Raw genomic sequence first — 12379 nt, forward strand, 5'->3', positions numbered from 1 at the left:
ACGAGTTGACGCGAATCGGGCGATCCATCGTCGCCTGTTCCCGTCTGCCGGTACGCCCGAGCTGCCGGGTCGCTATCACACGCTCAGCACCGTCTCCCTCTCCTTCTCCACAAACTCAAACAACCCCTTCAATGTCTCCTCCTCGCTCTCCTTCAATGGCCACCTGACAAATACGCCCGGCCGTCCCCACGGCGCATCCACGACAACACTCTGCCCTGGCGCGTACTCTTCCCCTGACCACAAATGCCTATACTTTGTCTCCCCCGGCACAGCCCTTCCCTCGCTATCAATCTGAAAATGCGGAAGATAAACTTCAACCTTCTGTTCCCAAACCTCGTAAACCGGCGCCAGCAGTAGTGCCTCGCCAACCCAAAACGCCTCGTCGACAACGCTTTGAGCGCGCGCGTCCCCCGGTGCATAGACGACAGGATGCCTCGCAACGGGCCAGCCGCGATCGTGGTACTCGTCGAGCAGCTGCGCCCGGTACTGAGCCACGCTGACGAACAAGCGCGAGTTGTAAGCCCAGTAAGCTAGCGTCGAGGCATTGTCGTAGGCCTGGGCGTTGACGTCTGGGATGTTTCCCTCGTGCGAACGCATCACGGCGTCCGTCAGCGCGACCATTTCCCCCCATCGTCCTAGAAGCGCTGCGTCGCGCGTGACATTGCCTGCCTTTTTAGACAGCGTCGTTGTGTACCCGCCGACGTCCGAGTGGATCTGGCCCCACCCGCTGAAGCCCATCTGCAGGGCAGTGCTAGCGGCCGCACGCATGCCGTCCTCGCGAGTCGTGTCGACGTTTTGGTCGCCGGCCCAGAAGAGGTTCGTGTGCGGGCCTGAAAAGGTTGTCGCGCTGCGGTGGAAGCCTAGCTGTTCGTCCGTAAGATCCAGCTCCTCGACCACCTCGCGCAGCAGCTTCGCCCACGCCGCGGGATACGCGTTGTGGAAGAGGCGGGGGTCGACGTCGCCGCCTAGCTGGGCATCAGCGTCGGTGGGAAGGTACTCGCCAAAGTCCTGCATCATGCCTGAGATGGGTACGCTGTAGAACTGGTCTTTGAGCACCTGCTTGAACCAGCGCACCGCCGCCTCATTCGACAGATCCAACAGTCCCGCATCGATGCCGGGTCCGCTCTCAATCCTCCACGGCGCGCCATCATCCGCCGACTTATTCCCCACCAACAAGCCCTTTGCGCTACCCTCCTCGAACAGATTCCTTTCCCATCCACTCGTCTTCGCGCTCACATCCGCCAAAAACGTATTCACGTAGCTCAGAACTCGGACGCCATGCTCGCCCCGCAGCGCCGGCACCCACGTCGCCCACTGCGGGTACCGCTCCGCGTCCGCCTCCCAGTTCCACCACAGCCGGCTGGCGGGGACGGCGTAGTCGGCGCCGGGCTGCAGGCGCGCGCCGCTCCAGTCCTGCAGCCACACAGCCGCGAGCGGCGTCTTGGCCGCGAGGGCGCGCTGCACAATGGCGGCCGTCTTGTTCTGCCCGCCTTGGATCCCGAGGATGCTGCCTTGGGCCGTCCAGGCGGGGAGGCGCGGCTGGCGCCCGGTGCGGCGGCTGAGGGCCGTGAGGGCGCTGAGGACGGGGTTGGCAGTGGCATTGACAGCGGCATTGGCAGCGCCATTCTTCTTCTTCGCCCCCGCCCGCCCTATCCACCCCCCTGCCCCTTGCCCCTCAACCAGCACCCGCACAACCTCGCCCTCCGCCCCTTCGCCCTCATGATCTTGCCCCAGCCCGTCCTGCTGCGCATCCGCGGTATCCTCCAGCGGCCACCGCAGCACCGACCGCGCGCTCGCGAGATCGAGGACCGTGAGTGCGGGCGCGCCCGCCAGCGCGAGCCATCGCCCATGCGACGTCGTGCCTGCCCCGATGGCTGTGTAGGCTGTGCGGAGGGAGCCGCCGGCGAAGGCGCCGCTGAGGGAGGCGTTGCTGTTGAGGAGGTGTGTTAGGGGCGGGGCGCCCCGGCCGACGCCCGCTTCGCGTGTTAGGATGGGGATGCGCTGGCCTGGGTGGGGGAGGGTTAGTTGGGGTTGTTTATTGTTGTTTTGGGGGTAGGATGAGGTGTTGGGTTGGGTGGGGAAGGGAAGGTAAGTGATGATGGTTAGGCTGTGCTGTGTGGCTGGGAGTGCGGGTTGTGCTTCGACTTTGCGGTATGGAGTCTTGATGGATATCCTTGCTCTTGTACGACCATTTCCCCGTATATCTTCACTCTCATACCCGCACCCACCCAGCGCCTACTCAAGAAAGTACTCAATCGCGGGCTGGCGAGCGGGCGCGTGCGTGTGCATGTATCTGCAGCAGGCAAACCACACCCCACCACGCCCCCAGAACACAACAAAAAACAAGCAAACACAAACCACAAACTAAAAACAAGAAAAAGGAAAAAAACTCAAACATACCTCTCAGATCCCCTAGCCCCGCCAGCCCCCCAAACCCAAACCACTGCTCCCCCCTCGGGCTCGCAAACGACAGAAACACGTTCGCGACGCCTGCGCCTTGCACGCTGGCTTCGAAGCGTATGCCTTCGTCAGGATTGCTGGGACTGTCTGGACTGCTGACGCTGAAGCGCAGTTCCCAGGTCCAGGCCGCGTGGTCGGCGAAGGAGCCCGCGAGCGTGAGCGTGCTGCTGCTGTTGGTTGTAGGTAAAGAATTTGTGCTGTTGTTGGAACCATGGACGACAACGACGCGCTCGATGACCGGAGACTGGTAGGGCGGCGCGAGGGGCGAGGTGTCGATCTCGATGTTTCCGGAGGAAGAGGACAGGGTCGTCAGGTTTGTTGTTGCGGCTATGAGGGGGGTTGAGGGGTGTGCTGTTGGTGGCGGTGGGTTGTCAGTGGATAATGAATCTTTATTTATACGCTGTTTAAGCTGGGAGGTATCACAAGCCCGAGAAAGCTAGAAAGAAGGAAATTCAACTCACAAACCCACACCCCCTCGCCCTCCGCGTCCCGCACTTCCACGCTTCCGCCGCCGCGGTCCACAAGCACCGTGTAGCTGCCTAGCGCGTAGTGCTCGCCTGCCGCAGGTGTAGTAGCCGCGGGCGCAGCGAGCGCTGCTGCCGCTACTGCGCATCTCTGGCTGAGTACTGCGGCCGCGGCTGCGCAGGTGGTGGCGGCCACATGGAGGGGGAAGTACATTGGAGTGGTGTTGTGCTCTCTACGAGAGAGGTGTCTCGCTGGCAGTACACACAATAACTGAACAAACACACAAGGATGAGAGACGAGAGACGGGATGAGGAAAAAGAAGTTCAGTTAGAGCGTATGCGAGAGACAGGAAAAGCAGGGTTAAGTACCTGCACTACGTATATAATGTTTACAGACCCGCTATGCACGCATGTCACTAGGCTCGGAGTCTAGGGCCAGATACCCAAGTCAGTACCGCATAAGCACATCTAACAACGAAGCTCGCTCGACGATGTCCGCGGCCGCGATCCCGGTGCCGCTGAGGAGCGGGGGTGCAAGCGGACGTGGGTCCGCGCGAGCATGCAAGAGCACGCCATTCTTGGCTGCTGCACCTGCACTTCTTTTGCTATCTCTTTTCTCCCTCTTTTCTCCTTCTCATACGGTGATTGAGACCTGCTCGTCCATTTCGCTGTCATTTTCTGTAGCCGTGTTAAATACTGTTGGAGGCTTAGCCGATAGTTGGATGTGCAGGTGTCGAGTAGAGCAGCATAGTACATTCCCCGCCTTTCCATTTCGGAGACTAACAACCCAACGAACGGTGCACGCGCAGCTCGCGTATGCGCATCCATCACTTCCATCTGTCTCCACTGTGCGGATGAGGTCGACTCGTCGAAGCGCGATGATGTCATTTCCGGTGGTTTTGACGAATATGGGTGTGGCCGACCGGGGTCGGAGGAGATGCCGGAGAGATGAGTTTTTGTGAATACAAGGGTTAATTTGTTCTTGTTCTTTGTACATGCGCGTGTCTCGTAACTATCAGTGAGATAGGTAAAATTCCAGTTCGACCTCCGTCTGTATACATCAACGTCGTCTTGAATTCAAACACCACTCAACCATCTTCCACCACCCTCCATCACCCTCCACCTCCAACATCTAAGCATCCAACTTGAGCCTATCCAACAGCGAATCAATCTTACCCAGCAAAATCTGGTAGTTGATCGCATCTTGAGCAAACTCATCACCTGCAAGCTCCCCATCCAACGTCCTAATCGCACCCTGCGCGAGACGTGCCCTCTCAGCTTCCGCCTCCTCCTCATCCAAATGCGCATGCTCGTCCGTAACACCAATATCCATGCCCCCAAGCGCATCTGCCACCTGCTCCGGACTCGCCTGGTTCGCCACGGCCTCTGAACCCTTCTGCGCCAGCGCCGCCGCCATCTCTGGTGACAACTCGCCATTGTCTTCCATCATCTCTTCAAGTCCCGAATCTTCAAAGCGCAACCGGAAGCGCTCGCTCAGGTAGTACCGGATATCATCAACCAACTCGACCGTGTCCGTCTCCTGTCGACCCTTAACTCGCATCGCACTCTCCTTGACCAACTCTGCAAACTCTTCCTCATCAATGTACCTCTCCAACCGGTACGCAATGTACCGCGCACCAAACTCTTCTAGTCGCTGCACCCGCGTGTCCCACCCCGCCCGCACCACATCATAAATATCAATCGTCTCCTCGAGCGCTGTCTCACCGCGCGGGTTGTCCGCCTCCACCACTGACGCCGCATTGCCCAACGTGCTGATGATCTGAGCCGCCCGAACCTTGAGCTTTTCCAGCCACAAAAGATCGGCGGCAAACAACACATCAATAGCAACATCAAGCGGAAAGTCGGCCCGCTCGGTGTACAAGAAAGTCAATACAATCTCCAGCACTCGAGGAGAGCAGTCAATCGAAATGATCTGGAGATGAGGAGTTTGTTGCGCTTCGCGGAAGGCGGAGCTGAACATGGTTTGGAAGAATTCGGAACGGATGAGCATGGCGCGGTGAGCGGGGAAAAGGACTGATTTCCGGGGTTGGCGAACGCGGCTAGGAGAACGTGAAATGTGGGAAGGACCAATGGGGATGCCGTTTAGAGGACCTTGGGTGTTTCTCAACCGTGGGGTATCTGAATCGGTCGACGATGGCGTAGGTGTGCCTTCATCTTCATCTTCATCCTCATCTTCATCCGCACGCAAAAGGACATCAGCGAAGATGCCATTATCCCGATCCCAGCGGACACTATCGGCTTTGGTCGTGTCGATGTGAATCTTGTGCTTGAGAACATTCTCCCGGAACCAGTTCTCCAGCTGACCGCGTCCTTTGTGGATTTCGTCCTGTCGTCTTTGACGAGCCTGCCGTCTGTCGCCACTTTCCAAGATATTTTCAAACAGCTGCTCTATCTCAAGCTGCTTGCTCAATTTATCAATGCCTGTCAAAATGTTTTGTTCCTCCTGTCCTTCGCCTAGATCCGCATTGACCTCGGCCAAGTATAGATGACGAACAGCAATTTCTAGCGATTCTGGAGGTAACGCCACTGAGGTAAGCTTCATGCTTTTCATCTCAGGATTCTCAGCGAATTTCTTCGCGAAAAATGGCGATCGTGCGGACAACAAAAACTTGTGCAACCGCAACGAACTCTCATGAGTCTGAATGGTGATATCTGATGTATCCGGCGTGTCTCGGGCAAGGATCGAGGTGATGTGTGCCGCCAGCGGCTGTAGAGGATCCGTCGATTTGGAATAATCATATTGTAGGAGGAGATTTCGTATCCGGTCATTGAGGGCATTATACAAGCATCGTTCGCCTTGGAAGGTATCACGCTCACAGAGGGCGCCCGATTCAAGAAGGAGCTGCACTACTTCATAGTGGCCACACAAACTACCCTTGAAGGTGTTAGCCCATATTTCTCTACCACGCCGTCAACCTCCGTCTGATAATAAGGACCATCGCGCTTACCAAGATCAGAGGAGTATAATCATAACGATCTCGGGCATTGATGTTAACACCTTTGGTAATCTGCTCTTGACAAAGCTTGAGATCACCTCGACGGCAAGCTTCGCAGAGCACTCGAAAGTCCTCGCTGGTGTCGAGGGGATTTTCTTCCTTGAGCTTACCAGCACGAATGGCTTGGTTCTCGGCGTGCAAGGCAGCCTCTAGCTGATGCTTTGGGACGACCATGATGGTTTGAAATGGCAGCAAGGCGAGTGGCGTTGGCGTTTGGAGAGTTGGTGGAGTGGGAGCAAGATGACATAATCGAAGACCGAGGCTGTCAGGAAGCAAAAGCCGCTATCTCCGATGGTGGCGAGGAGGCCGTCGCTGGGACGACGGACAATCACGTGCCAAGCGTCATTAGCTGCCCCGGCGACGGCTCGTTTACCAAAACATCGGCCGCCTGCTCTCAAATTGACCTCCATCCAGCATGCTTTGACTTCCCAACAACAACCAAAGATACCCTTACTAACCACGCAGCATTCCACCATGGCTGACGACGATAAATACGACGTTCTTGAAAAGATTGGTAGGTGTCTGTATGCACAATTGACGATCCTCTGCTGATGCTTGTCAGGCCAGGGCTCCTTTGGCATCATCCGTAAGGTGCGCAGGAAGACTGATAACTATGTGAGTTCATCACTACCATCCATTACAATCATTACTGACCGCCTAGGTCCTCTGCCGCAAGGAAATCAGCTACTCGCGCATGTCGCAAAAGGAAAAGGAACAGCTCCAGGCCGAGCTATCCATCCTAAAGGAACTGCGTCATCCCAACATCGTCGCCTACATCGACAAAATCCATCTCAAGGCTACTCATGACCTACACGTTTACATGGAATACTGCGGCAATGGCGATCTGGGTCAAGTCATCAAGAAGCTCAAGACCAAGAGGCAATACGCCGACGAGGAGTTTGTTTGGAGCATCTTCGCCCAACTCGTCACCGCACTTTACAGATGCCATTATGGTCAGGACGCACCCGAGGCTGGCAAGAATGTCATGGGATTGGGAAATGATGCCGTTCCGATGCGCGAAAAGCAGAAGCAGCTGATGATTCTGCACCGAGACTTGAAGCCTGAAAATGGTAAGTACCTAGACACCTTCGACATCAAATACTAACGTATCAGTCTTCCTCGGCGCGGACAATTCGGTCAAACTCGGTGACTTTGGTCTGTCCAAAATCCTCCAATCTCACGATTTCGCCTCAACCTACGTCGGCACTCCCTACTACATGTCGCCCGAAATTTGTATGTCGGAAAAGTACACGCTCTACTCCGATATCTGGGCACTTGGCTGCATCATGTACGAACTATGCACTTGGCGGCCACCATTCGACGCAAAGACCCATTACGACCTCATTCAAAAGATTCGCCTTGGCCGTTTCGACCCACTTCCCGCCGTATATTCGCCCGAGCTGAGAAAGGTGGTGGACAGCTGTCTTCAGGTCAATCCTACCAGGAGACCGGAGACGGCTCAACTGATGAACTTGCCAATTGTCAAATTGATGAGGAAGGAACAAGAGGTTGTTCAATTGGGTCAACAATTGAAGAAGGAAAAGGACTTGGCCAAACAAATGACCAAGGAGATGACTGAGAAGATGGTCGAGATGGAAAAAGAAAAAGAGGCCATTCGTATCGCCGTTGACGCACAAGTCCGGCGTGAGTGGGAAGTCAAGGCGCGCTTGGAAATCGACCGCCAAGTCCAGCTGGAATTAGAGAAGCTGCGTAAGACGTTTGAAGATGAAGTCGCTCGCCGCTCCGAACTGGAAGTTGCCCAGCGTCTGCACGCCATCAAGCTCAACACCAATGCGCCTGCAGTCGCGCCCGTTGCGCCCGCTGCGCCCGTTGCGCCAGTTGCCCCCGCACTCAACTTGTCCGCAGTCAACTTGCCCATCGCCAACTTGTCCACCACAAGCCACATCGAGAGTTCCACCCCATTGATGGAGGCCGAGCTCCACCCTAACTCCAGCACGAGCACCCTCGGCGAGTCCTCCGAATTCCCTTCTCAGACGGACATTTCTTCATTCGACCTCGAATCTCCCGTCCAGCAGGTCCCTCAACCCCAGCCCAAGCCCAAGGCGGCCACCCCCGCAAAGGCACGGCCAGCTAGGACAGGTTTCCAGCGTGCGCATACCACGGCCTTCAACGAGTACGCACCGTCTCCCATGGACATTCACATGTCCGACCAATCTCCCATTTCTCTGGCTGGATTGTCCCTATCTCCTCGCCGCGAGACTGCCACCGCCGAACCCAGGACGCGTCGCAACATTTTCGCCAAGGCTGCCACTCGTTGGGAGCCGACCAACATGTCGTCTCCGCCAGCTTCGCCGACGGCCGAGTTGCCCGCCTCTCCCATTGCCGACATATCGGCCGATGATGAAGACGATGATATACCCGCTTTACCCAGCCCCACGCGCGCTAGGAGCTCCAACGGCATTCGCAAGTCCCCGGACAATGACCCCTTCAAGGTTCTGGCCGCCCACGAGGGTCGCAACTCCAACAAGCCGGTCTTTGCCCGCCACAATCAGATCAAGCCACTACCGAACCGCAACCCCTCCGCGCCCGCGAATGCGCGCTTTGCGAGCGGCCCGACGACGCGCCAGAGGCCCAGCAGCACCGTGCCCGTTGTCGCGACATCTCCGGCGCGTCGCCGCAGCACCAAGATCCCTGGCGTCGAAAGCCCCGGCCGCAAGACTTCATCCAGCTCCGATGGTGCCACTGGTACCAGCAGCTTGGACTTCTCACGCGAGACAGCAGCATCGGCGCTGCGTAGCAAGAAGGGCAACATGAACACGCTGCGCCAGCAGGCCGTGCACAACAACAAACTGGCGGGACGGACCTTGGTGGAGCTTGCGCAGGGCCGGGCTACGGCACCGTCTACGGGCTCGTCGTCGGACGAGGGCGAGAATGCCAAGCCTGTTGGAAAGGGCACGATCTCGTATGCAAGCCAAGTCGCGAAGTGGGAGCTTGAAGACCCGGATTGTCCGAGTCCATTCCTGCGGAAGAAGACTGACGTTGTGGGGTTGAGGTAATTGGCACGTAGTCTGCGACATGCCCTCAACTTCTTCAGCTTCGGCCATGTATGCACCAGCGGCAGCAGTGGCGTCCATTCCTTACGAGTACTATTCCTTATGTCGACGATGACGAACGGGTCAACAGAAAGCCTCATGGAGCAAAGTCGCGACGACACTGCTGCCGCTGTTGCTACTCTACGCCATTCCCGACGAACCGGGGAGTGCGGCCTATCTCTTTACCCATCCATACATTTCCTACAGCAAGCGCCTCGTCCCCAAGTGTTGGGCGCGAGCGGGGCGCGAGCGAGGCCAGCAACGAGCAAGCCTTTGTTGCTGTTCCTCTTTTTCTTCTTTACTGCCTCTTTATACCTTCTTCGATGCAATACTCGGGCGTATACACACGGCGTCCATTTTTGTTTCTTTTCTTTCTGCATGCATGCATGCGACTTGCATCTCTTCCTTCCAGGCGCGAGATCAACTAAACCGAAGGTGGGACGGACGGGACGGACTGGCGGGGTAAACGGGTGTTGGAAGGCGTTCGCGGCGACGATAACCTAGGTCGACGGGTTGCATTAACGGGCGGGACTTCCCGATTTCCCTTTCTTTATTCTGCTTTTTCTTTGAGGTTTTTGACTGTTGCAGACACTTCTGTCTTGTCCTGTCTCTTGGGCGGGTGATGAAGGGGAGGAGATCAGACGAGATGAGACGAGACGAGACAGCGAGGGCGTCGAGCGCTTGCGCCGCTGCTTGGATAGGGGCACGCTGCGTAATTTGTGTATAGTTGCCGTGCCTGGAGCGCTGCCGAAACGCCTTGCTTCTTGCTTTGTGAGTGCGTGAGTCCTGTGCTGTGCTGTGTGGTGGTGTATCCCTTGAGACAAACAAGTAGTTAGTGAAATGAACGAACCATCCAAGATCCGGTATAAACAGCTCTTTTTTAGGTTGGGTCTGCTAGACCTAGGAGCACTCCTTTGGTGGTCGTGAGCGGCTGTCTCCATTCTCTACACGTTAAGCTTACCCGCCACAGCTCAAGTGCAAATGGGCGAGATGGCATTGTACGCAGAAAGACGCGACGGTTCTTGGCCCGCCAAAGCAAGAGGCCCAGAAGTGGAATCGTACAAGAGCAAGTCACACACCTATGCAGACATTGTCACAAGACGATGTTGACAAAGATAAATATCTTCATGAAGCATCCATTCATTCCACACTAATCTACACCAACTCCGCCAACGCCACGCCCCATCAATCGAAGCACAAAGCTCGTCAATCATCACGCCTCATCGTCCAGATACTCCTCCTCGCTCACCGCCTCGCGGTCCTCAAACATCATGAACCCGTCCTTCTCCGCGTCCGGCTCCATGCGCTGCCAAATATCTTTTACCAAGTCGAGCGCAGCCGCGCCATCGAACTTGAGGTCCATGTGCTGCGGCGGGAAGGCCAGGATGCGCGCGTTGGACGTCGTGAGCGAGGCTGGGGTGGCTGTCTTCGCTGCGTGCTGCTCGTAGTGCATGCGCCAGAGGGTATGGGGTGCTGAGGAACTGCCGCTGATGTTCACGCTGTGCAGTAGGGCGTGCTCGGCGGCAGAGAGGAGCGCGACGCCCAGCTCGCCGGAGACGGATGTGGTACTGTAGAGGACGCCTGAAGCTGTTAGCATTGTACTGGTGCAAATAGCTTATAAATAAACAAGGTGTTGTGATGCCAATGTCAGGTTGTCAGAGTTTAATCTTCAATGTAATTACAGACAATGTAGATAAGTATTCGTAATGTTGATCATCTTGTTGGCTTGAATTGAAGGGTTGAAAGAGTTGAGTTGACTTACATTGACCGGCTGGACACTCGCCAGTGTCGCTCGTATGCACGAAAACGTACACTGGCGGGTGTTCAGCGCTACCCTCGACAGTCAAACTGCCGGTAGGAAATGACACCACTGCGCCGGCAGGAGCGGGAGCTCCTTCAGCGAGTGGTGAGAAGAGTGACTCCAGCTTGGAAGCCACAATGGAGATGCTCCTCGAGTACGAGGCAACGTCCGAGGTCGCCTCGACTTGCGAAGGCAAGTCCTCATCGGTACCGACGACCCATTTCGTCTTGATGGTATCACCCTCTTTCAGGTGAGCCGTGATTTCAGGCGTTTCGTCTTCAGGTTTGTCGATGGTGGTGATGCCCTGACCCAAGACATAAATACCACCACCGACGGCCTGAGCGCGACAAGCGACTTGCGAAATTTCTGCAAGCCCGCCCCACTTCGGAATGACGCAAGCAAATCCCGGACCAAATACGCCGATGGACCGAAGATGGTTCGCTACGCGGGGAAGCGCGAACTCGGTTGTCGTGTTTTGTGGCGTGTCGAGCGAGAGCGTGAGAGCGAGCAAGGGCGCGTGCAGAGTGCGCGGAACCTTGAACACTTCCTCAAGAAAGTCGGAAAACGACCTCGAGCGGTATTCCTGCCACACCTCTTCCTGGTTCTCGTAGTCGGCGACAAATCGCAAAAACTTCATCAACAGGCGCTTGGCCTTGAAGTCGATGCTGTCATCACCAAAGATGTCTTCGCGTCCGCTGGGCACTTTATTCAAATGCCCACCGCCTCCGGTGCCCGTTTCAGGTGAGGAATCATTTGGTGAGTAAACCCACCAACTGCCCACGGCCAAGAACTCCAGTTGTCGATAGACTTTCGACGATACCAAGGTTGGGAGTATGGCGGACCGAGTATAAACCAAATTCGGAGACAGCGACAGGCTGTAGGTGCGTGAAGCAGAGAGCTTTGGACCATCAACCGCATCCGGTTTCGTGACGGCGACTTGTTTGAAGGGCGACTTGGCTTCATCTAAGAGGCATTAGCAAAGCCAAAGTCCAGTCAGGGAAGAACATACCTTGATTCACCCTCTGCGCCCATTCCTCGGCTTCCTGCAAGCTGAAAGCAGCCGTGGAGCCTCCGTAGAAATCATTCTTGTCGACGTGCAGTACCTTCTTCCCAGAGCGAGACAGAGCTCTTCAAGAACGGCTACGTCAGTCAGAATTTGCAAGGCTTCGGATGTTGACCGCTCAGCGAACCTACAGAGCGAGAAGAGACTGCTCAAGGCCGGTGCCGGCAATAAGCACATCCCATTCGGTCTCACTGAGGCTCTCCATGATGAAGTTGGGCTCAGTGGTTGAAGCCAAAGCCAACGCACTGGGGTGGAGAGAAGGAGCGTCGCTAGAGCGATTATGTAAGCCGTCGTAGAAGAAAATTGATTTCTCCGCGCCGACTGTTTTCTTCTTCAACCGCGCTCGCTGGCGAACATGGCCCCCATGCCGTGCTCGTGAAGCTCCGGCATCTTCAGTGCATGCCATTTAGCGCGTGAGAAGCACGAATCGTCCTGTATCTGCTGCTCTGGATTTTACCTGAAAGAAGCGGTTCGTTTGTGACGCTACATATTGATAATTTTTGCTTTAAATTTTGTTTAAC

General features: G+C 56.2%; 4 protein-coding genes across 4 annotated transcripts; 1 reads left to right on the top strand and 3 right to left on the bottom strand.

Moving 5' to 3' along the window:
* Positions 1-75: 75 nt before the first annotated feature.
* Positions 76-2476, bottom strand: K452DRAFT_237186 (glycoside hydrolase family 31 protein; the record flags this gene model as incomplete). Its single annotated transcript, XM_033537564.1, has 3 exons — positions 76-1626; positions 1783-2006; positions 2401-2476. Coding segments are annotated over 3 exons (1851 nt in total), but the record flags the coding sequence as incomplete, so codon positions are not given.
* A 1426-nt stretch (positions 2477-3902) lies between these two features.
* Positions 3903-6115, bottom strand: K452DRAFT_279696 (uncharacterized protein; the record flags this gene model as incomplete). Its single annotated transcript, XM_033539427.1, has 2 exons — positions 3903-5820; positions 5894-6115. The coding sequence occupies 2 exons, from the start codon at positions 6113-6115 to the stop codon at positions 4057-4059; spliced, it is 1986 nt and encodes a 661-aa protein (XP_033392363.1). The 3' UTR covers positions 3903-4056.
* Positions 6116-6373: 258 nt separating this feature from the next.
* K452DRAFT_353861 (uncharacterized protein) lies at positions 6374-8958 on the top strand (the record flags this gene model as incomplete). Its single annotated transcript, XM_033545851.1, has 5 exons — positions 6374-6455; positions 6504-6556; positions 6603-7011; positions 7055-7651; positions 7673-8958. Exons 1-5 carry the CDS (start codon positions 6416-6418, stop codon positions 8956-8958), a joined length of 2385 nt encoding a protein of 794 aa, XP_033392364.1. The 5' UTR covers positions 6374-6415.
* Positions 8959-10120: 1162 nt separating this feature from the next.
* Positions 10121-12063, bottom strand: K452DRAFT_322298 (uncharacterized protein; the record flags this gene model as incomplete). The annotated part of the gene is made up of 4 exons (XM_033544489.1): positions 10121-10575; positions 10757-11758; positions 11805-11923; positions 11990-12063. 4 exons carry the CDS (start codon positions 12061-12063, stop codon positions 10208-10210), a joined length of 1563 nt encoding a protein of 520 aa, XP_033392365.1. The 3' UTR covers positions 10121-10207.
* Between the last annotated feature and the right edge of the window lie 316 nt (positions 12064-12379).

This window comes from Aplosporella prunicola (assembly GCF_010093885.1).
Source record: "Aplosporella prunicola CBS 121167 unplaced genomic scaffold K452scaffold_42, whole genome shotgun sequence".
Lineage (NCBI taxonomy): Eukaryota > Fungi > Ascomycota > Dothideomycetes > Botryosphaeriales > Aplosporellaceae > Aplosporella > Aplosporella prunicola.